At 52.1% G+C, this 19,411-nt stretch overlaps 1 protein-coding gene across 2 annotated transcripts; it reads right to left on the reverse strand.

The window, feature by feature from the left end:
- Positions 1-591: 591 nt before the first annotated feature.
- On the reverse strand, positions 592-17,733 carry MTCH1 (mitochondrial carrier 1). Of its 2 annotated transcripts, none has more exons than XM_090282322.1 (12): positions 17,163-17,733; positions 13,292-13,376; positions 10,071-10,177; positions 9,630-9,707; positions 9,206-9,263; positions 8,814-8,865; positions 7,222-7,281; positions 5,035-5,128; positions 2,987-3,034; positions 2,767-2,834; positions 2,419-2,494; positions 592-1,410 (listed from the first exon to the last, which is right to left on the reverse strand). In XM_090282322.1, exons 1-12 carry the CDS (start codon positions 17,481-17,483, stop codon positions 1,339-1,341), a joined length of 1,119 nt encoding a protein of 372 aa, XP_090138448.1. In that variant the 5' UTR covers positions 17,484-17,733; the 3' UTR covers positions 592-1,338. The 2 variants fall into 2 exon arrangements, with proteins under 2 accessions (XP_090138448.1, XP_090138447.1); XM_090282321.1 differs by having other exon boundaries at positions 4,984-5,128; positions 17,163-17,732.
- Between the last annotated feature and the right edge of the window lie 1,678 nt (positions 17,734-19,411).

Consider the following 19,411-nt stretch of genomic DNA (forward strand, 5'->3'; position numbering starts at 1 on the left):
CAACATCAGAGCAAGGGCAAGCACACCTGGAGGAACCTAGCTGGACTGCCAAGGCAATTCAAACCCCATGAGATGGAAGCCCATGATCTCCAGGACAGGATGTTCCATATGTAAATTTTGCCTGTTTATAGAACCCGGCATTTGGCAGAAGTGAATCGAGGGGTGCTCTGTCTTTTCTAGAAAAGAAAGGGCTTAGTGCTTATGCTGGGTCCACCATGCCCCCCTTCTGTAACCATGTGACCACTACACCAAATGGCTCAGTAAAAACTGCAAATGCCAAACAGTGTGGGATGACAGTTAGGGGTTTGGGTGGACATTTTCTGAAGCTGAGAAGCCTGTCTCCCTGGCAACAGGCCTATGCACTACTTGTTGATCTGTGAACTGGCAGCTCAGCATGGTCTGATTCAGAAAACCGTCCAGTCTTCCTGGCCCCCATCCAGGCTGATTTACACCAAGCCTGGCACTTCTCATCCCAGGCTAGCTGCTCCAGTTCTGTGGCTCTACAGCCCTTCCTCTCACAAACACCAAGGACTGCGAAAGATGGCAGTTTTTAAGCGCATCAAAATAAGAGACTCCTCATAAAACTGCAAATCACCACCAGTTCATTTATTTGAGGAAGAAAGGGTCAAATCAGAAACTTTTAAACTGGATAGGACTAAAGACACTGATCTGCCTAATTTCTGGGTGTGCACGACTGCACAGTAACTAGATCTTGCACATGAGGCGTCACCATTAAACTGATGAGCATTTGATGAGGGGACACATTCTGGGCAGTCAGATGATTTCCCATTCAGAAGGTACTGCCTTTGTATCAGAAAAGTAGTGTTGAGGAAAACAAAGACAGAACCTAGCAATAGCTTCCTAGCACAGGCCTGGACATGAGGGTGGCCTCATGAAAAAGGATAACGCCCTATTTACAAGCAGGAGAGTGGTGCTCCCAGCTGAGCTGCTGGGTGAGAGCTGGAGCTGACTGGGGTGAGTGGGGGTGGGAGCTGACACCATGAGCCTTTTCCCATCCAACCTGGGCCTCCACAAGCCATTCTCTGCCCCCTGCACAAAGCAGACTCGGCAAATCTGTGAAGCAAGGGGATTCTGCCCCGGTTCCCCAGCCCCGCCCCACCTTCCCCAGGTCTAACAAGTGACCAATCACTGGGCGCAGCCTCACCCCCACCCAACCCTCGCTTCCAGAGAGACACATGGCAAACATGGACGCCGAAGCCCAACTGGGCAGGAGCACATCTAGGTGTTGCTGGGTTGGAGCTGTCTTACAAGTGCCTGAGATGATCAGGCCTCACCCACAGTGGCCAGGCTGAGACAGCGTGTTTTTAGTGATTCAGGTTACTCCAGAGCAAAGCACGATCCTGATGACACCCGGCGGAAGAGAAGGCTGGAGCCGCGGAAGAGCTGGCCCTGGATTGAAAGGAATGGTCAGATCAGTGAAAGGGGAGGCCATTTTTCACATCCTGCCCCAGAGCAAGGCCAGCATAACACAAATAAGGCTCCAGAAGCTCAGAGCCCAGGGTCGGGGTGGAGGGCCTAGGCGTTCATTCCTGGAGGGCAAGGTCAGTCACAATCTGCCCTGTGCTAAGTGGTTCACTTCATGTTGATTGGCTACTTGGTAGGCACCCCTGCCGCCCCAGAGAGAAGGGTACTGGGGAGTACTGCCCTTTTGAGTTTAGAGCCCAAGTGGTCTGGGCCTCCTCCAACACCCACAGGACGTGATGCACGTAGAATGGACCAGAGTCACTGGGAAGAACTGCACCCATCTCTTGCCTCGCTGCTTCCCTCCTATCTGTCCTCTTCTTAACCCAAAGCCAGGCAGTGCAATGGCAGCTCCCCAGGCCCCTGCCCCATTTTACAAGGCAAATGCAAGGCTAGGAAAAGGCAAAAATCTGCCCTGAACACCATGATCCCTAACCTCTGGGCCCAGGAGCTCCAGCCAGCAGGAAGGTGCTTAGCCATAGAACACAAAACCCCAAGAACGGCCCCCACACCAGGCTCACCACGTGGTCCAGCAGGAGGACTCAGCCTCCGGCAGCCGCTGCCTGGCAGGAGCTGGTCTCAACCCCATGGCTGCATCTGCAGCAGTGTTACTCAAGGTGTCAGGCAGGTTCTTGGGCTTTGCCGCCTCCCTATGACTCCCTCATACTTGTTCTCTTTAAGAGTTGAAGAAAAGGGGACCTTTCCTGATATAAATTTTTAAGTAAATTCAGATCTAAAAACCTCAAATCTTTCCTGAAGTGAAAAGTCAATTTAAATGCCTTAAACCAAGTCTACGTTCTCTTTATCCTCCCTACTCACAACACTGGAATCCATGGCAACCCCGTATCTTTCCATGCAACGAAGCGCCCATGAAACCCTTTTATGTGCTCGATGTGTGGGGATGAGAAAAACTTCCTCCTTCAGGAGCCTGCTTACCTGCACACTCAGGTACTTCCAGCAGTGAATCCAGGATTTGAACACTGGGGAGTAGGGGGGAAGCCCAGCCTGCAGCCTGCCGGGCAAGGTGAACATGTTATACTCAGAGAACATGGAAGCTGATCAACCAGGGAAAAGGAGACCTCAGGGAGGGATGGCTTGGAGCTGTCACCACCCACATCCTGAACCAGTCATCTCAAAGGGGTGCAGTGAACCCCAGTGGAAGCCAGGGTGCCCAGTGGGAGGAACCCACACAGCCCACGTGGGAGGGGGCCAAGAGCTGGATGAGCTCAGCTGGGTCCCCCCAGCAGCCCTGGCAGACTGTCAGGTGGAGGGGCGCACACCTACCCACAGTTGTTCACAGCCATGAGATCACCGACCAGCAGGAAGGGGTAGGTCAGCATGCTCACTGCAATCTGGAACCCAGAGACTGAGTGTCAGCGACCTCTCACCAGCACCATTCCCCAGGGCTCACGGAACAGGGACACACTGTGCCAAGAGCCTACACTACGGCCGGTCTCTCCAAGCTCCCCTGCCCCCAGGCCCCAGGGCAGCCGGCTTGACTTACCCCCATCACAAACTTGGTGTAGCTCCGGATGGCCAGGGCCTGGCTGAACTGAAGAGACAGAGGGAAGATGTGTTTGCCACAGGCACCTCGGGACACAGATGTCAGTTATGCAGACCCTCGCCACACTGCCTGGTCTGGGGTCCTTTCACCCTACCCTCCACCCTCCACCCTGGTCTCACACACCCTCTGCGCACACTGTCTTCCTTTCTGGGCCTGCCGGCAGCTTCCATGGCCTTATAGAAGAGCCAAGAGAAGACCTGGGAGGCAGAGTGGGATAACCGGACTGAAGGACATCCATGACCTGGCTGGGATGGTGAGGAGCAGACATGAAGGCCAGGCAAGCAGGATCCCTGGCTGCTGGCCTACGTGACCCCACCAGGCTGTGAGCTCAGAGGGCTTGGCATGTGTCTACTTTGATTAATGTTCAAGGCTTGGCAGCCACCTGAACTACCCAGGCACAAAATCCTAGTCGTGTAGCAAAATAGGAGGGGAAAGTCTGGGCTTCCTGCCACCTCCTATCTTAGCACGCTCCCGGCCCCTTCAGACCCTAACTCCTAGAGTGTACTTTGCCCAGGAAAGGGGCCTACCTATTCCTGAGCTTCCTTCCTGTGGAATGGCCATCCCACCCGACGGACGCCCTGCAACCCTGGGTGCATGTCTGCTCAGGCCTCTGCCTGAGTGGCAGCTTCATCCTAGTCTTTGAGCCACACACAGAAAAGCACTTGAAAAATACTTTCAATGAAGATGTTGACTGCTGCTGTTGGTGATGTAAGTGCAGCAGCCCCTGTTCAAACACCTGCCCAACTAGGCGGGAGGAAACCAATCAGCTGGGGATACCCCCACCCCAAGATACCCCAGCTGTCCTAGCCTGGCTCTATGTGATGGAAGCCACTCCCTCACCCAGGAGGCTCCTGAGAAAGGGCAGGGCCATGGCCACTGTAACTGCAGATGGAAGCTGGCCTCTACAGAGCCACCTGAATTTGCTAACAGTGAAAGGCCAGTAAGACTCATCTACCCAAGTCAAAAAGGCTGAAAGTTTCCCTCTGAGCAGAGGCTCTTATCAGGGGCGGGGCACTCTTTAGCACAGACACATGTGCGTGCGTGCACACGCACACACACCCCCAAACTGCCCATAGACACATGTAGACTATGACACACAAGCCCCCCGCCCCCCAACCACACCTTCCTTCCTGGGGCTGGCTAGCAATCTCCACTGTTACTATGACTGGCTACCAGAACTCCCCCACCCATCACTGTTCCCCAACTCTCATCTTGATTCAGGCAGAACCAGCCCACCCATCATGTCCCTGGATAGCTTTCCTCAAGGGCACCTTTTAGAAGGACCAAGACCTCCCCATGCCTGACCCAACCTGCCAAGAAGTCTGTGCACAACAGGCTGTGTAGGTCACTGCTAACAAAATAGTGGGGTACTCCTAGATAGTACCCTTAGCTGATCTGAAAAACCTCAAGACGGGAAGCACCCCCTTGTCCAGCACAGGGGAAGATCTAGTCCTTGCCTTGTTGATTCCCAGTCAAATGCCTCTGGAGAGCCCTTTAATATCTGGGTTTCAATTTCTCTATCTGTGGAACAGGATGGTACATCTACCCTGTTCCTTCATAACTGGGGTAGTGTCAGGATCAAATGTCATAATGTTCACAAAGGGTTTTTAAAGTATAAAACACTGAGCAAAAGTTGAAGGGTTGTCATTAGCCAGTTTATCTTGTTTCCTGATCCTTAGTTGGGTCATAAATCAAACCAGCATTGGATAAGCTGGGATCTGTCATATTTCTAGAATCTGCCCAGGACGGGCACTCCATAAACTCCTCCACATTTCCTGTCTGGAGGAAAAGCTGACCTGGGGACAGACAACCAGAGGTCCCTCTTCTCAGACCACTTCCCCAGAGGCCCTCTCAGAATCCCAGAGTCCTCAAGTCTGCCCCAGACCCTGGGCACCAGCAGTACATGGAAAGATGGACAAGTCCTTGTTCCAACCAACCTGGGAACCTGGATTCTGGTCGTTCCCCAGCCCCCCTGGGGTGTCACTCACGCTGTCATCCACCAGGTAGGCATTGATGAAGTGGGCCAGCAGGTTGCAGCCCCACAAGAAAACCACATCTCCCAGGAGGTGAGGGATTAAGCCGCTAAAAAACAAGGTGAGCAAAGATGAGCTGGGGAGGGAGGAGAGCACTTCCTGGGGGCTCCACAGCCTGGAAGCAGAATGTCCCAAGCTCTGAACTTCAGCATCCAACACCTCCGGCAGGAAGCCTGCAGGGCCGCCTGGGTCAGCAGCTACCCACACCAGGAAGGCAGCATTCTTTTCTCCAGGGTGGGTGTTATGTGCTACGTCTGACACCACCGATTAGTTTATGGTTTCACAAGCAGTTTTCAAACCACAGAAACTGGGCCTCAGGATGTGAATGTTGCTAAATCTGGGATTTTCCATGTAGATTATGAAAGAATGTCTACATGTCAGTAGTTTTCTCCTGGCCTCTGTACCTAATCAACTCTCGCAAAACAATCTGCTCAGTGCATCTGTTGTCTTCACCCCCTGCTATGTTCTAATGAAGACATTCCATGCAAGCTTTTAGGAGGACTGAGTTTTATTAAAGTCATGGCATTTGTGATAAATAGCTCTGCCAACAGATATGTGAGGTTCCCCCAAAATACAGCGCTGAAGACAAGGCAGACTGAGTTCAGTGGGTCCTGTGTGCAACTTGTGGATTTTTAATGTGCTTATTTACTTGTTTAGATATGGAATGACTTGAAAAGATTTCCAAAAGAATAGCTAGCTCTTGGGAGGGGAAGCAGAATTGTGATTTCTGAATTCTTAAAAATCTTACTTCAAAATAGTTTAAAAGTTCAAAAAAATATATGCAATACACTTATGTTATGAGGAATACTAACAAAACTCTTGCGAATGCAATTTCTAATCACGTTGCTTCCACTTGTGCTCAGATTAACTTTCCATGCATACCCTGTAACACCTCCGTGTATTGCCTGTTCCACAAACACGTTAAGAAAAAGAGAACCCAATGGTTAAGTAACCCAACAGGAATGGTATTCACACACCAGAATAAAACTATACACTGAGTATGGAAAATGCCAGAGGTGGTGAGGTGTAGTGTTTTAGAGTCTGATGTGCCAGTCACGTGGGCAAATATTTACTCATATATGTATGCATGTACATATGCATATATGTGTGTGCGCACACACAAATACATGTGTTGTATATAAATTAAGGTTTGTCAACTTCGGCACTATCGACACTTAGGGGGGAAGAATTCTTTGTTGTAGGGGTTGACCTCTGCAGTGCAGGAGGTTGAGCAGCATCCCTGGCCTCTACCCATTAGATACCAGCTGTGACAACCAAAAGATGTCTCCAGACATTACCAATGTCCCTGGGGGCAAAAATCACCTCCTGATGAGAAACACATAGTTGTTTCTGTGTTACATGAGAGCTCATAAATAAAAACACCCGGCCAACTATAAACCCACAACATGAGTTAGCAGTCCCATGTTTAGCATATACATATGTTACTGCCTAGACCTTAAATGGCAAAGCGAATGACATCTGTCAGCCCCAGCTTTTGGGTTCTGTTTGTGGATTATTCTGCCTGGACACAGTCTTCTTGGTATAAGTTTTCTTTATAGGTAAAGTAAGGTGGGTGAGAGACACCAAGGAAGGCCGGGGGTCTCTGGCCCTTGGGAGACCATGTGCCCTGCTGACAGGTGCTCTACACAAACACAGGCCAGAGATGCCAGGTTTTCTGACTTTTCAAGAGAAGCTGAAAACATGGACTGTTATGTGAAAGACCCTAAACGTTAAATGTGAAGAACTAATTTGTCAGAAATGCTGTCAAACAGAATGAATCAGCTGGAGTCAGCCTGTGAGCTGTCAGTGTTTAACCTCGAGGCCATTCACAGATTCTCAGTTACTTTTCAGCAGTGAAACCAAGGACAACGGAGTGCCCTGCCCCATGCCCTCCCCTAGCCCTGGGGCCTGCGGGCTCAGTCCAGTCAGCATCAAACAGACAGTACCATCTTTGCGTGAGCCGTGGTCTGGAAAGGGCTGGGCACTTTGGTCCGATGATCCGTAGCTCACATGTGCTGCGAAAGTGCAGCTACTCAGGTGGGGGCAGGGCCTGTGGTTAGTCTGAGGCCAGCAGCTGTGGCCTGAGAGGTTGAGAGTGAGCCTGTTAGCGCAGCCAGATTTGTGGGGCATAAACTCACGTACACGAAGAATCCAAGCAGGCCCTCCTCTTTGAAAATTTTCCCAATGGAGCTCAGCACGCCACTGTGAAGAAAGCAAGACAGGGCTAGAGGTCACCTGGTCACCTGGGGAAGCCCATGCCCCACCCCCTCACCCCTGCTCAGAGCCATCCAGTCCTGGCTGGGAAGGGCAGGGAAGATTCTATTACCAGGCAGAACCCAGTGGAGAAGATTAGAGAGCTCTTGTCTGGGGATGCGGGTCACTTACCCAGTTCACGGAGAAGGGAGAAACCCTACCACCATTGGGGCAGAACCCTAGCAGTTAGCAACCACTATTCCCTGTGGGTCTGGAATTTAGGAATAAACCTTCCAAGCCTGGGCTGCTGCACCATGACAGGCGCTACTCCTGCCTGGCCCTAGTGCTTATCTCTGGCTGAAAATCTTTGGGTGGAGAAGCCTGCATGACTGACAGAGTTAGAGCAGGTGGAGTGGAGAGAACCACCTTTGCAGAGGGCAGAGAAGGAACACAGGGCCTTGAAGCAGGAGGTCCTGGAATAAGACCACCCAGAAGCAGCCTGGGGAAAGGCAACTGGCCCTCCCCAGCAAGGAGCTTGGGGATGAGTGACCCGGTCACCACAGCCTGTAGGAGACCAGAGAATGGGCTCCTAGTTGTGACATGCAAAGGAGGCTCAAGAGCAACCTCTGTGACCTGTGGCTAGCAACGCCAAGTGGCCTGTCCTACATGAAGCTCTGCAAAGCCTAGGTGCAGTGCTGGCCTAGGAGAGAAAGATGGTGGAGGCCAAAGCCCTGGCTGGCGCTGGTTGGCGCTGGTTCCAGGGCACTGAGCCCTGCAGGTCCCACTACCTTTCTTCTCAGGACAGTGGCTTGGCCACTCCTGGTCCCGTCTGCCAACCTCACATTTCAGTCTGGGGAAATGGGCCAATTTCCCATTAGTGAACCCAAAATGAGGCCCCACAGCAGCTGAGCTTCCTGGAGCAGCAGCCCCACGGGACAGCTGCAGGAAACAACTGACGCCTGGAAACAGAATCACAGAGGAAGGGTAACGGGCATGTCCTCCTGCCACATGCCTCCAGTCCTGCACTGAGCCTCAGAGGGGCAGGGAGGGCGTAACTGCTAGAGAAGGGCTGTGTCAACACACCTACTCCCCTCCCAGGCCCCCTGCGCAGTGCGGAGCACACAGGTGCTGGGTAAGGATTTGGTTTATCAACTGACGTGGACAGAGGAGGAAACAAGCTGTAAGCCAGGTGCAACGACAGCTGCAGAAATCGTTAGAGCATAGCCTAGGGGTCCAGGAGGGAACCCTGGCTCTGTCCTAAGTGGCAGAATCAGCCCTGGTGCCAGGACTCCTAATCCGAGCCAACTCCAATCCTACTCGCCCCCTCTGCAAGGTACCCAGACTCACCCTGGGCAGCCCGCACAAGAGTCACAGAGAAAATGTCCCTGGACACAGACTATGGAAACCACTACCATTCCTCTGCAGTCAGCACATTAGAACTAGGACAGAAAAGGGACAGTGACTGACCCAGCATGGCCTGTCCTGGCAGACTCTGAATGGTGATGAGGCCACACCTATCAGTTCCTAGAAGAATTACCCACCTGTACTTGGCTTCCCGTCCCACAAACTGAACCATGCAGCGCATTGAGATGACTGAGAAAAAAGAAAACATACGCAGGTGACATGAGGCAAACGCACATAAAGCCCATGACAGCCCAGCTGTGGGGTGCCCGCTGTAGTGGCCACTGCATAACACAGCCTGTGTCAGAGAGCAGGAAGGGAGGCGGGCCCTGGGCTTCCCCGTCACACCTCAGGACCACGGCATCCCATTTCCTCTGCCTGGGGAGAGCCCCAGTTCCCTCTGGACAGGACTCCTGGCCAATCTCTCCTCAGTGGCATTGCAATAGAATACCCCACCCCCACTGCCCAGCTGCATGCAGTCCACCTGGGGTCATCCCACGGCTGAGGTACAATCTCCAGTGGGGCAGCTCACCGTGCAGGGGGTGGGCCAGCATGCGGGACACGCACTGCATCATCATCTCGTAGGAGGTCTGCAAGAGAGCAGAGGGAGACACTCGGTTCAGCCTGTCTCTGGAACTGGCACTCCTGGAAACCTAAGAGCTCATATGGGGAACAACCTGAGATTCCGTAGCTCCCACGTGGGATTAGTCTACCTCAATGGCCCCACTTGTCACACACCCCCCAAGTCCCTCCACCCAGGAGTGCTGCCGGGTCCTAGGCAGGCCCCATAATGGCAAAGGGTTTTCTGGGATGCTCTACATGTCCACAATGGGGCTCCTTCCGTGTCCCCCTCCCAAGCAAGCACAAGGACCCAACTCTTTAATGACCTGCCCAACTTGGCAGTGAGAAATAACCCAACTCCCTTCCAAGGGCCTTGCCCTAATTCCAATACCCACCTCCTTCACCACTTTTCTCAGGGAAGTCTTCATGTCATCCTTATTGGAAACCTGCTCAATCTCATCTGGAGGGAAAACCTGAGATACAAAAAACAAAAGAGGGCCAAAAGCAAAGTATAGCTATGCCTCTTAAAATGTAACTCATGGGGCAGAGACAGAAGGAAGCAGCTCCCACAACTTTCTCTGGAGTAACCATTAGCTGGGCTGGAGCCTGGGGAAAAAAGGCCCTGCCCAGTGTCATGGCTGTGGGAAAGCAGGACTGTGGGGGTAGGGACCTTCCCAATCAAGGAGTCTCAGCGTTGGGCCACCAGGGTTTGGAGCCTGGCTAGAGCTGGGGTGGAAGCCCAACCAGTCTGGGAATGGAGCAGCTGGACTAGTGCACGCAGCTGCCTTTTGGGTGGCAGGGAGCTCAGGGGAACCCAGACTTTGCCTGGGGCTCACCTTCTTCATGCTGCCCCGAGTCACAGTGGAGAGGGCATTGGACATCAGTCGGGGGCTCAGGCCTCGGAACAGCCCTATCTTCCCATCCACTTGCACAATGTATTTGGCTATAAGGAAGCAGAGGTGGCAGTGTCACGGCCAGCCCAGATACCCACTCCTGAGTCACACTCACACCCTGCCCAGGTGCCTGTCCCTCAGTACATGCTGCCTTCAGTCACGGAGGGCAGCATCTGTCCAGGACCCTGGAAGCGACCAGGACCCACCCCCAGTTTCTTCTCTAGTCCCTGTTCCTTCGTGCAAAAGCCTTCAAAACATATTTTTGACAAACAAGATCACACATTTCCTTTATTTAGCTTTGAAATGTCTACTTGGCAAACTCAGGTGTCGTTTTTTTAATGCAGCAACGTTAGTGCTGCAACCCAGAAACGAATTCTGTTTCTAAAATATATATTTTTCCCGGGGGAGAGAAAAAAAGGAAGAAGGTAGAATTCCCACAGTCAGTGATTAAGTTTACAACCTAAGCGAGGAAAGAAAGAAAAAGGGTGGGCTCCCAGAAGAAATGCTCAAGTGTGTCCACACCCTGTCACTGTGTCCTTTGCCTAGGACCCCACCTGGTACCTGTTGGCATTTATTTATTTTTAAAAAGAAGGAAAAGGGAGGAAGAAAGAAGCATTGATGTGTGAGAGAAACACTGATTGGTTGCTCTCGCAGAGGCGCCAACAGAGGATGAATCTGCAACCCAGGCATGTACCAGGACTGGGAATCAAACTGGTGACCTTTCGCTTTGCAGGACGATGTTCAACCAACTGAGTCGCACTAGTCAGGGCACTGGTTGGCATATATTAATCAAGGTGGGGTGCGCGATACGCAAGTGGAGAAGTAACCAAAACAGAGGCACCAAAGAACTTCACAGAATAAAACTTAAGCAGTCAGGGACCTAGAGTCTACCTGTGAGTCAGTGTTTTTTCATTAGGGTCTCTGAAAGGATCACCTTTTTAATGTTTTACTTTATTTAATATCAACTTTTAAGCTATGTTCAAAAAGGCGATGTATTTTTACAAAGCTGCATACTTGGAAGCTGGCAGAACACTCTCTCAGACAATGAGCTCCCCCTACACCCACGACCTTAGCTCGCCGGCGCCGCGCAGTGGCAGGAGCCCGCATGTCAGGCCTTTCTCTGCAACATGTCTGCCAACCCAGCAATCCAATTCACTGTGGCTCGGCTTTCACGGGGCCCCAGAGCACCTGTTACCTGCATACTTGGCTTCCTGTGATGGCTGGGGAGAGAGGAGTGGAAGGTGAGAGGGTACTGGACGATGTGGCAAGGCACCCTCCTTCAGAGCAAACAGGCAGAAGGAAGGTTTATTTTGGGGGAGGGGAGCTCCCATCAGTAAAAGGGAGAGCAGGAAGTATAAAGCCTGGAGTGTAATCTCCAGAGACACTTAACCTCTTGCTATCCAACTTGTCCACCAGTGAAAAAGGAACCGAGGACCCCTACCTCTCCCCACCTCAGAGATGAAGTATGAACAAGTGAGGGCGGGGAAAGGCATGCGGAAAGCAGAGGCCCAAGGGCCCCTGGCTGGCCAGGGGCTCCCTCATCACAGGGGTTCTCTGTAGTCCCTGGAAAGCTCTCCAGGAAGTTCTTTTTGTTACAACCTCACCATGACATGGGGAGGAGCAGATGCTTTCCAGACAGGCTCTAGACATCCAGAGCCGAGCCCTCTCCCTGACGGGAGAGCAGCATGGTGCCTGGAAACACCCAATGGGCACCGGCTACAACACCTGGACGGAAACAACCTCTATGTAAACTGGGGTGGGGGAGCACCTCAGAACTGCTCATCTTTGCAAGAGGCAGTCAAGTGCATCAAGACCCCTCTACCGGAGTCCTTTCAGGAATCGCTGTGTGACGTCAGCAGAGCCGGTCTGGGGTCTACACTGGGTCCGCTGTGTGGCTGGAGCATGCCTCGCCATAAACAGAAGCCACCTCGGAGGGGCTGGCAGCCGGCCACCCAGCTGCCCACAGAGCCAGTGCTGACTGTGTCCACCAGCCTCACTACCTCGGTGGGGGAGCCTTCCTAATTCTGATTTCTCTTCCCCCATAGTGACAGTCTTTAAGTAAAAACAAATATGAACAAATTTCCCCACAAAATGACATGTTCTGCCTGGCCTTAGACTGTACTCAACAACATAGTGGCAAGGCTGAAAGAGAAATATGACAGCAGATTCTTCCCAAAGTGTGTGAAGTGAAAAAAAGGTGACAGGAGGCAAAGCTCTGAGTTATTCAGTACAAAGATTTTTAGAGAACATTCTGGAGTGACCAAATAGGTAAAAGTGAGGTAGAAGGAGCAGGAGGGGATCAGGCTGGCTGTGAACATGGGCAACAAAGGCACATTTAAAGAAAGTTCCCGTCATGGCCGACCTGTGAGCGTGGAGACTGGGAGAGGGACAGCGATGGAGGACTTGAAAAGACCTTGGGCAGCTGGTGCCCGTGGGCCAGAGGATGAGCAGTACAGGCAGCCAGGTGGGCTTCACCAGCATCATGCAAGTGCCATTGCGCTGGGCCTCTTGGTGGAGAGACATCCTGACAGGCAGGGCTGGCTGCTTGGAGCAGGGAGGTGTACGAAGGGCCAGGCACCACGACGCTGATGCCACTTCACAGAGGGACTGCGGGGCCAGGGTAGTTAAGCGGCCTGCTGAAGCCACATAGCTGATCGAGGCACCCCAGAAGTGAAGCTGCACCTCACTACTCGATGGTCTATACTCAGTGCATGGAAATGCCAGAATGAGTTGGCAGCATGCCTAGGGGACACAAGGAAAATGATGAAGGAAGAAGGAAAAGAACCTAGGAGGTCCCAACAGGCCTCCTGCTACAGTAGCAGGAAAGCAGAAAAGCTAGGCACAGGGTTGGGCTGCTCAGAAGGTAAAAGGACCCCCCACCCTACCCCCGCTTCCAGGCTCAGCGGGAGGGAGGGAGGGCACACAGAGATGACAGGGGCCAGTCAGGACAGTGCCCCTCCTGCCCTTCCCCCGGCCTGAGGCAGAGGAGCTGGACCAAAGCTGTATTGTTCACCTGCTCTGCCCCAACACGCTGCTGCCTCTGGCCACACTCTAGGATCCCCTCCTCCAGGCCAGCTCTGACTCTGGGTGCCATGCTGCCCACGGTGTCCCCCAGGGCTTCTTTTTTGTCGGCATGGGCTTTCCTGCCTAGGAAGCACACTCACCGTAGGTGAAGAAGCTCGGCAGATAGAGGACCTTTCTCCCCAGCACATTGGTCCCAATGGTGGGGGGCATCGGCTCATGACCCACCTTCAGAATCAACATATACAAAAGGAAGGTCAGATTCTACTGCTGATTCAGTCTCACTGCTTCTCATACTCTCAGGCCTCTAACTCTTTTCCCATAAATTCCAATGCTGTTCCTATTGATAACCACCAGCATCATGGAATCTCCCAATGAAAAGAAATATCTAGTCCCAAATACTACCCCTTCCACAATCCAAGTCCTCCATTCCCCAGCATTGGTACCTTCAAATTCCAAAACCCCCCAATTTTATATACTTCAAACCCCATGTTCATCTTAGAATAAATCTCAGTTCATTCTCATCTCCAGGTTAAAACCTTCAGTAGTCTCCATCCTAAATGTGGTAACACCAATATTCAATACACCCAAATCTCAGTCTCAAACTTGAGACAGCTCAGTTCCAAGCAACCCACTCCAAAGGTCACTCCACAACTCAAATTTCTTACTGTACCTACAAAAGATGCAACAAATCTGTGCCTCTCACTCTGAAGCAGAGCAAATTATTCCCTCAAATCCCAGTTGCTCCTCAAACAATTCCTCAACTGTGTTCTTATCTTTATCACCCATATCTGTGACAGAATGTCAATGTACTTGTGGTGCTATGACCACTCTTGCTGTGTAGAGGCTGGTTGTATCTGTTAAACTCATGGGTGGGTGAAGGACCAAGCCACACATACCCTGTGAGGATGGGGGGTCACTCTGAGGGGTGAGACCATTTGTTATACTGCCAATTAATGAGACTCTCTCTGTTGCCAGGCAGGAGGCAAGGGGTCTTAGGAGACCAGCACCTAAGTGGGGTGTGACAAGGGACAACAGTTCTGTCCCTAAAAGCAGGCCAGCTGAGCCCATGAACCAGAGCAGCAACTCTTGAATGTGGAAAGCAGAAACAGCAGGGTTGGGAAGCTCTGCCTTAAAAACTGGACTAGTTATGCTTCTAGTGCTTTCCTGGTTCAATTTTCTTCTTTCTTCTCTGCCTTAGTGTTTTTGAAAGTTGACACTGTCCCTGTGGACATGATAGATCACTGATAGTAAATTAAGAAACCCCCTCTGGATGAGGACCTTCTTTAAAAAAAAAAAAAAAATCTACCCCAGGGGAGTTAGAGAAAAGGGGTAAGCCAGCTGACCCAAGCTATCAGCCCTCCCCTTCCCCTTCCAGGCCTTTCCTCGCTCTGGGTTAAAAGCCCAAAGGGTCTGAGTTTTGTTTTTGTTTTCTTATACGGGCAAAATTCCCTTTATCACTGTACTCCAAGTCTGAGCTACTCCTTTTTTTATTCTTATCCAGTCTGGTCACAATTTGGGAGTCCCACTGATTCCAATTTCACCCCTAAATCTGCTGTGTCCCCTCACCCCATGTCCCCATAGCTCCCAAATCTACTGAATCTGTGTTTTTTACTTTCACCCAGGTTATCAAAGGCACACTGGCCACATTCCACCCCTATTCTCCTTGCCCTCGAGTTTTCATAGTAGTGCACAAGTCATACCAACCCAATCTACTAATCTAGTCCAAAGAGTGGCTCTGTAGCAGATTCTGGCAGAGCCAGTCCATCACCCTTAAATCTCCAAATCCTGAAACCTAACACCCTCAAGCCCCGATGTGAGGCGCTGCTGCGTTATTTACCCAAATCCACCACTCCAGTCCTGCTACTGGCCCCAAACTGGTATCTGCCTTTTTGCAAAATGTTACTCCGATTCCCAAGCTATACCCATTAAGATTTCACCCTAATATATGTTATGCTCAGCACCAGCCGAGTTTAAATTGTATAAGCTACCTGTCACCAGCCGGGCTCACTCATCCTTACCCTCCACCACCCAGTTCTTCTCACCCTTTACTCTCCCTTCATTCCCCAATTCCCCATTCTCCCTCATTCCCAATTCTCTCTTCAAATCACCCTTATTTCAATTTTCTTCTCAAACCTGTAAACCAAATTTTCAATAGTCCAAATGATGAAGCCACTTCCCACTTTCTTCACATGGAGCCCCTTCCTATACTCCAGCATCCTCCACTGCACAGACCCTCCAATCTGCCACCCCAAAATCCAAGCCCTCACCCCATCTCATTCCATCAGCCAAAAACTTCAACCCCCGGTACACTTACTTTGCGTCTCAGGCACCAGTTTCTCTCCCAAACCTGTAGTATCTATTGCTGTAAGTACAATCCTAATTCCGTGAGTAAAGCAGCCCTCACTCCCAAATCACAACCGTACACCTGTCTGCACCTTTCCCCCATCAGCCATTTCCAAATCTCAGCCACAGTTAAGATCCTAGTCAGGCACCCTGGTGTTCCTGACTGAATCTCGTGTTCCTAACTAACTGAATCTCGTATTCCTTGTCATATTCCTGATCACACCCCCGAATCTATTACCCCATTCCTCTGATACCCATTACTCCCATTCAAGCCCCTCTTGTTTCAATAGTATCTCCCACTCTGTCAGTGCAATTATAAAGACAGTAAAATCTGACACCCATTCGCCTCAATTCAAATCAAAGCTCAAGTCTGGTTGGGTCTCCACCTCATTCTTACCCCCCACTGCCCACTTTTCTTCACTGGGAAATTCTAAGCTAAATCTTCAGTCATCAGTCCAGGCCTGAACCACCCCTGTCTAAACAGTGCCTATCTCCATCACCTCCCCCCCAATTCTGCCGAATGCACCCCTCCAACCCATCTCCTTCCCACTCAGGGTCTCCCTTTCTCAAGACGCCTGCTTCATCTGTAAGGCGTTGTTGGCCACCACTGATATACCCAGGGCACTGGGGCCACAGACATCCCAACCTTGGCCTCACTTTCTCCAGCCATTCTCTATCCTGTCACTATATGTCCCAACCACCCCTTCTTTCCAATTCCATTACTTCCAAACCCTTTCAGCCCATCCCACCAGATACAAGGGCTGTGATTCCCATCTCCCGACTTCCATTTTCTCCTTCAAATTCGTCATGTCTTTCCCCCTTAAAACCTCCTCTTCCATTCCCTCTCCAGACAAAACGCCACCAGTCCCCTCCCCCATTGCGTCGCCCTATCCGTTCCCCTCCCCCCAGCGCGTCACTCCGTCCCCTCCTCCCACCAAATCTATCGTCACCATCAGATCCAGAGCCCCCATCAGATCCAGAGCCCCCATCTCCTGCTAACCGAAAGCTGCCCCCTGCTAAATCTTCTGCCTTCACCCTCTCCCACCAAATTCCTTCACCATTAATTGCATTGCCTGCGTCCTCCCCTGGAGTCTGAGGCCCTTTCTCCTCTCCTAAATTTTTGGCCCTGGCCCCTCTCTTTGTTTTACCAAACCGCTTTAACTCCATCTCTATCAAGTCCAGAGCTCTTGCTCCCGTTCCCCTACTCTCCACCCTAAATATGTGCTCACCTTCTACATACTTTGCCTCGGCCCCCAATCCAACTCCCCACCCATTCGCCGAAACTTCCCGCCCCTCCCCCAATACTGTTGCTTTTTTACTTACCCCCAAATGATACCCCTTCCTTCCTATTCCAAGTTCATCGCCTCCATGCCTTCATCCCCGAAACCCGTCTCTCTATCCCATCGCCCTCTCCTTGCAGCCCTAAATCCCTTGTTCCTTCCACCTTCTCTCCCCAATTCGTCGCTTCGAACCCCTTGCCCCTTCTCCTGCATCCCCAAACTCTTCCCCGCTTTCCTCCTCTCCCATTGCTTCGGCCCACCAAAACCTCTGTCTCTGCCCCTCTCCCCAAATCCGTCTCCATCGACTCCTCCAGCCTCATCTGTCCAAATCGAGGCCTGTCACCTCCACAGGAGCCGCCGCCTCCCTACGGTGCCCCCAGCCTCACACCTGGATGAGTAGTTTCACGTAGAGCAGCGGATGGCTGAGCGCAGTCACGCCCGCACCCAGGGCCACGAAAAGAGCCTCGGTGGTCGGGGCGTTGTCCCCGGAGCCCAAGCTCCCGGACGCGCCATCCATCCTGCGGGCGGAGGGCTGTGCCGCAGGCCGAGGGTGGCGCGGATGTGCGCGGTGCGCAGGCGGAGGGTCGCGAGCCCGGGCCTCGACCCCTGCTGCCGCTCCGCCACGAGCTCCGGCTCCCGCTCCAGCTCCCGCCATCCCAGCGGCACCGCCGCGAGCCCAAGGCGCCACTTCCGGGTCCCAGGCCCCCATGGCGCCGGGCAGCGAGGTCACTCCCTGTCACGTGATAGGCTGCGCCCGCCCCTCGCTGGCCTCACAGAGAGGTTCGAGCTACACCACTCCAGGCTGCGGGGATGTGCCGGCGGGTGGCGCGAGCCGGATACGGTCTGCCCCCGCCGACTTGGGACCTGGCACCACGCAGAGTGGCCGGCCTACGGTCAGTGGTCGCTGCTGGTCCGAGTCCCGGGCTCAGGGCCTTCCAGGCCTCCGCAGGGCTCGGCGCTGCCCGAAGAGCCCCACAGAGCGGCGGGGGCGGGGCCTCGAGGCTACGTGAGCCCGACGACCCCAGCGTGGCCTGCGGCATTTTTAAGCCCGCTTTCCTGGCTTGGGCAGTAGCCTGTGCATTTCGGTTCCCGACCCTTTGTGGCCCAGATTCCAGGTGGAGTGGCCTGTGAGGCATGCTGCAGGGCGACCCCTCTGCGGTCTCCAGACAAGTCTTACGCCTTCGGCTTCCCCACCAGACAGATCTAGTACCCCCCCCAACCCCCCAGCTATGTGGCCAGCTTCCTTTGCACTTGAGCTTTGGCAAACTAACTCCCTTAGAACCCAAGGTTAGAAAATATGTTTTGCTCGAAAGTACTTGGCCAGTCTCCCTCACTAGATCCAGGGGTTTTATTCAGTCGTTCAATGTGAGCACACGCAGGGACTGTGCCTACTAGGTGTCTATAGTCTAATCTTTAGTTAATAAAAATGAATAATAATAAGTGGCCCTAAAATGGCACTTACTTAGTGCCAGACACGTTTTTTAAGGTGCTTAGCACCTTGCTGACTCCAGGATAATCCTCACAACAACCCGGAAGGAAGGTAAAGCTGATCCTCTAATAACATTTTGTTCTATTTTGTTTGTTTTTGTTATAACGTTGATGAGATTATAGGAACTTAACTCATGTTTATATCAATTAGTCTTTAGTAAAATCGGTTTTGTTACAGGTTTAAGGGAGGACCTACTGTATTTATTATAGCAAATGCCTTCTTCCTGTTTGTAAACGTGCTCACCCCTGCAGTGACACCTAGAACTGTGCCCTGCTCCTTGCGAAGGTGCTCAGGAAAAGTTTCTGTGTTTAAATGGAAAGGAACTGAGTAACCCAGAGTCTGAAGGAACACAGCAATGGGGCATCTGGTCCCTTTGCCTGTACTTATCCTGTATTAATTGTGAGAAAGTTCTTTAAAATACACATCTGCTCCTCTGGCTGCTGTGGCTCAGTGGCTTGAGCGCCAGCCTGTGAACCAGTGGGTCACCAGTTCAATTCCCAGTCAGGGCACGTGCCTGGGTTGCCAGCCAGGTCCTGGCTGGGGATGTGAAAGAGGCAACCCTTCTCTCCCTCTTTCTCCCTCCCTTTCCTTCTCTCTAAAAATAAATAAAGTCTTAAAAAGAAATAGACATCTGCCTTCTTTTTAAAAAAAGATACTATTTATTTTTTTAGAGAGGGGGCGGGAGGGAGAAGGAGATGGAGAAAAACATCAGAACCTATTGACTGAGTCTTGCACGCCCCCAACTGGGGATCTGGCGCACAACCCAGGCATGTGCCCGGACCACTGGGAATGGGACCAGCGGCCTCTCCATCCGTGAGGATGACGCCCAATTCGCTGAGCCACACCAGCCAGAGCAACATCTGCCTTCTGAAGACTTAGTCCAGGTTTCTTGCAGTCTGCCCTTCCCAACTCCCTGTCCTACCTCCTAACAAGCCCCCTCTCCACTTGCCACTGTTGACAGATACTCTGTACACCTTCCACATCCAAATCTTGCCGATCTACCTCCCTTGCCTCCTTTCCTCCCCCACACTGGCTTCCCTAACCCAGATATGTACTGGTCTAAATCACTGCAAACCTCCTAATCCTTTCAGGTTACTCTGTTGCCTCCTTTAAACACAACTTTCATTAAACCTACCTCCTGCCCTAGG

Source organism: Furipterus horrens, unplaced genomic scaffold, assembly GCF_987537825.1.
Source record: "Furipterus horrens unplaced genomic scaffold, mFurHor1.1.pri manual_scaffold_6, whole genome shotgun sequence".
In the NCBI taxonomy this organism is placed as follows: domain Eukaryota; kingdom Metazoa; phylum Chordata; class Mammalia; order Chiroptera; family Furipteridae; genus Furipterus; species Furipterus horrens.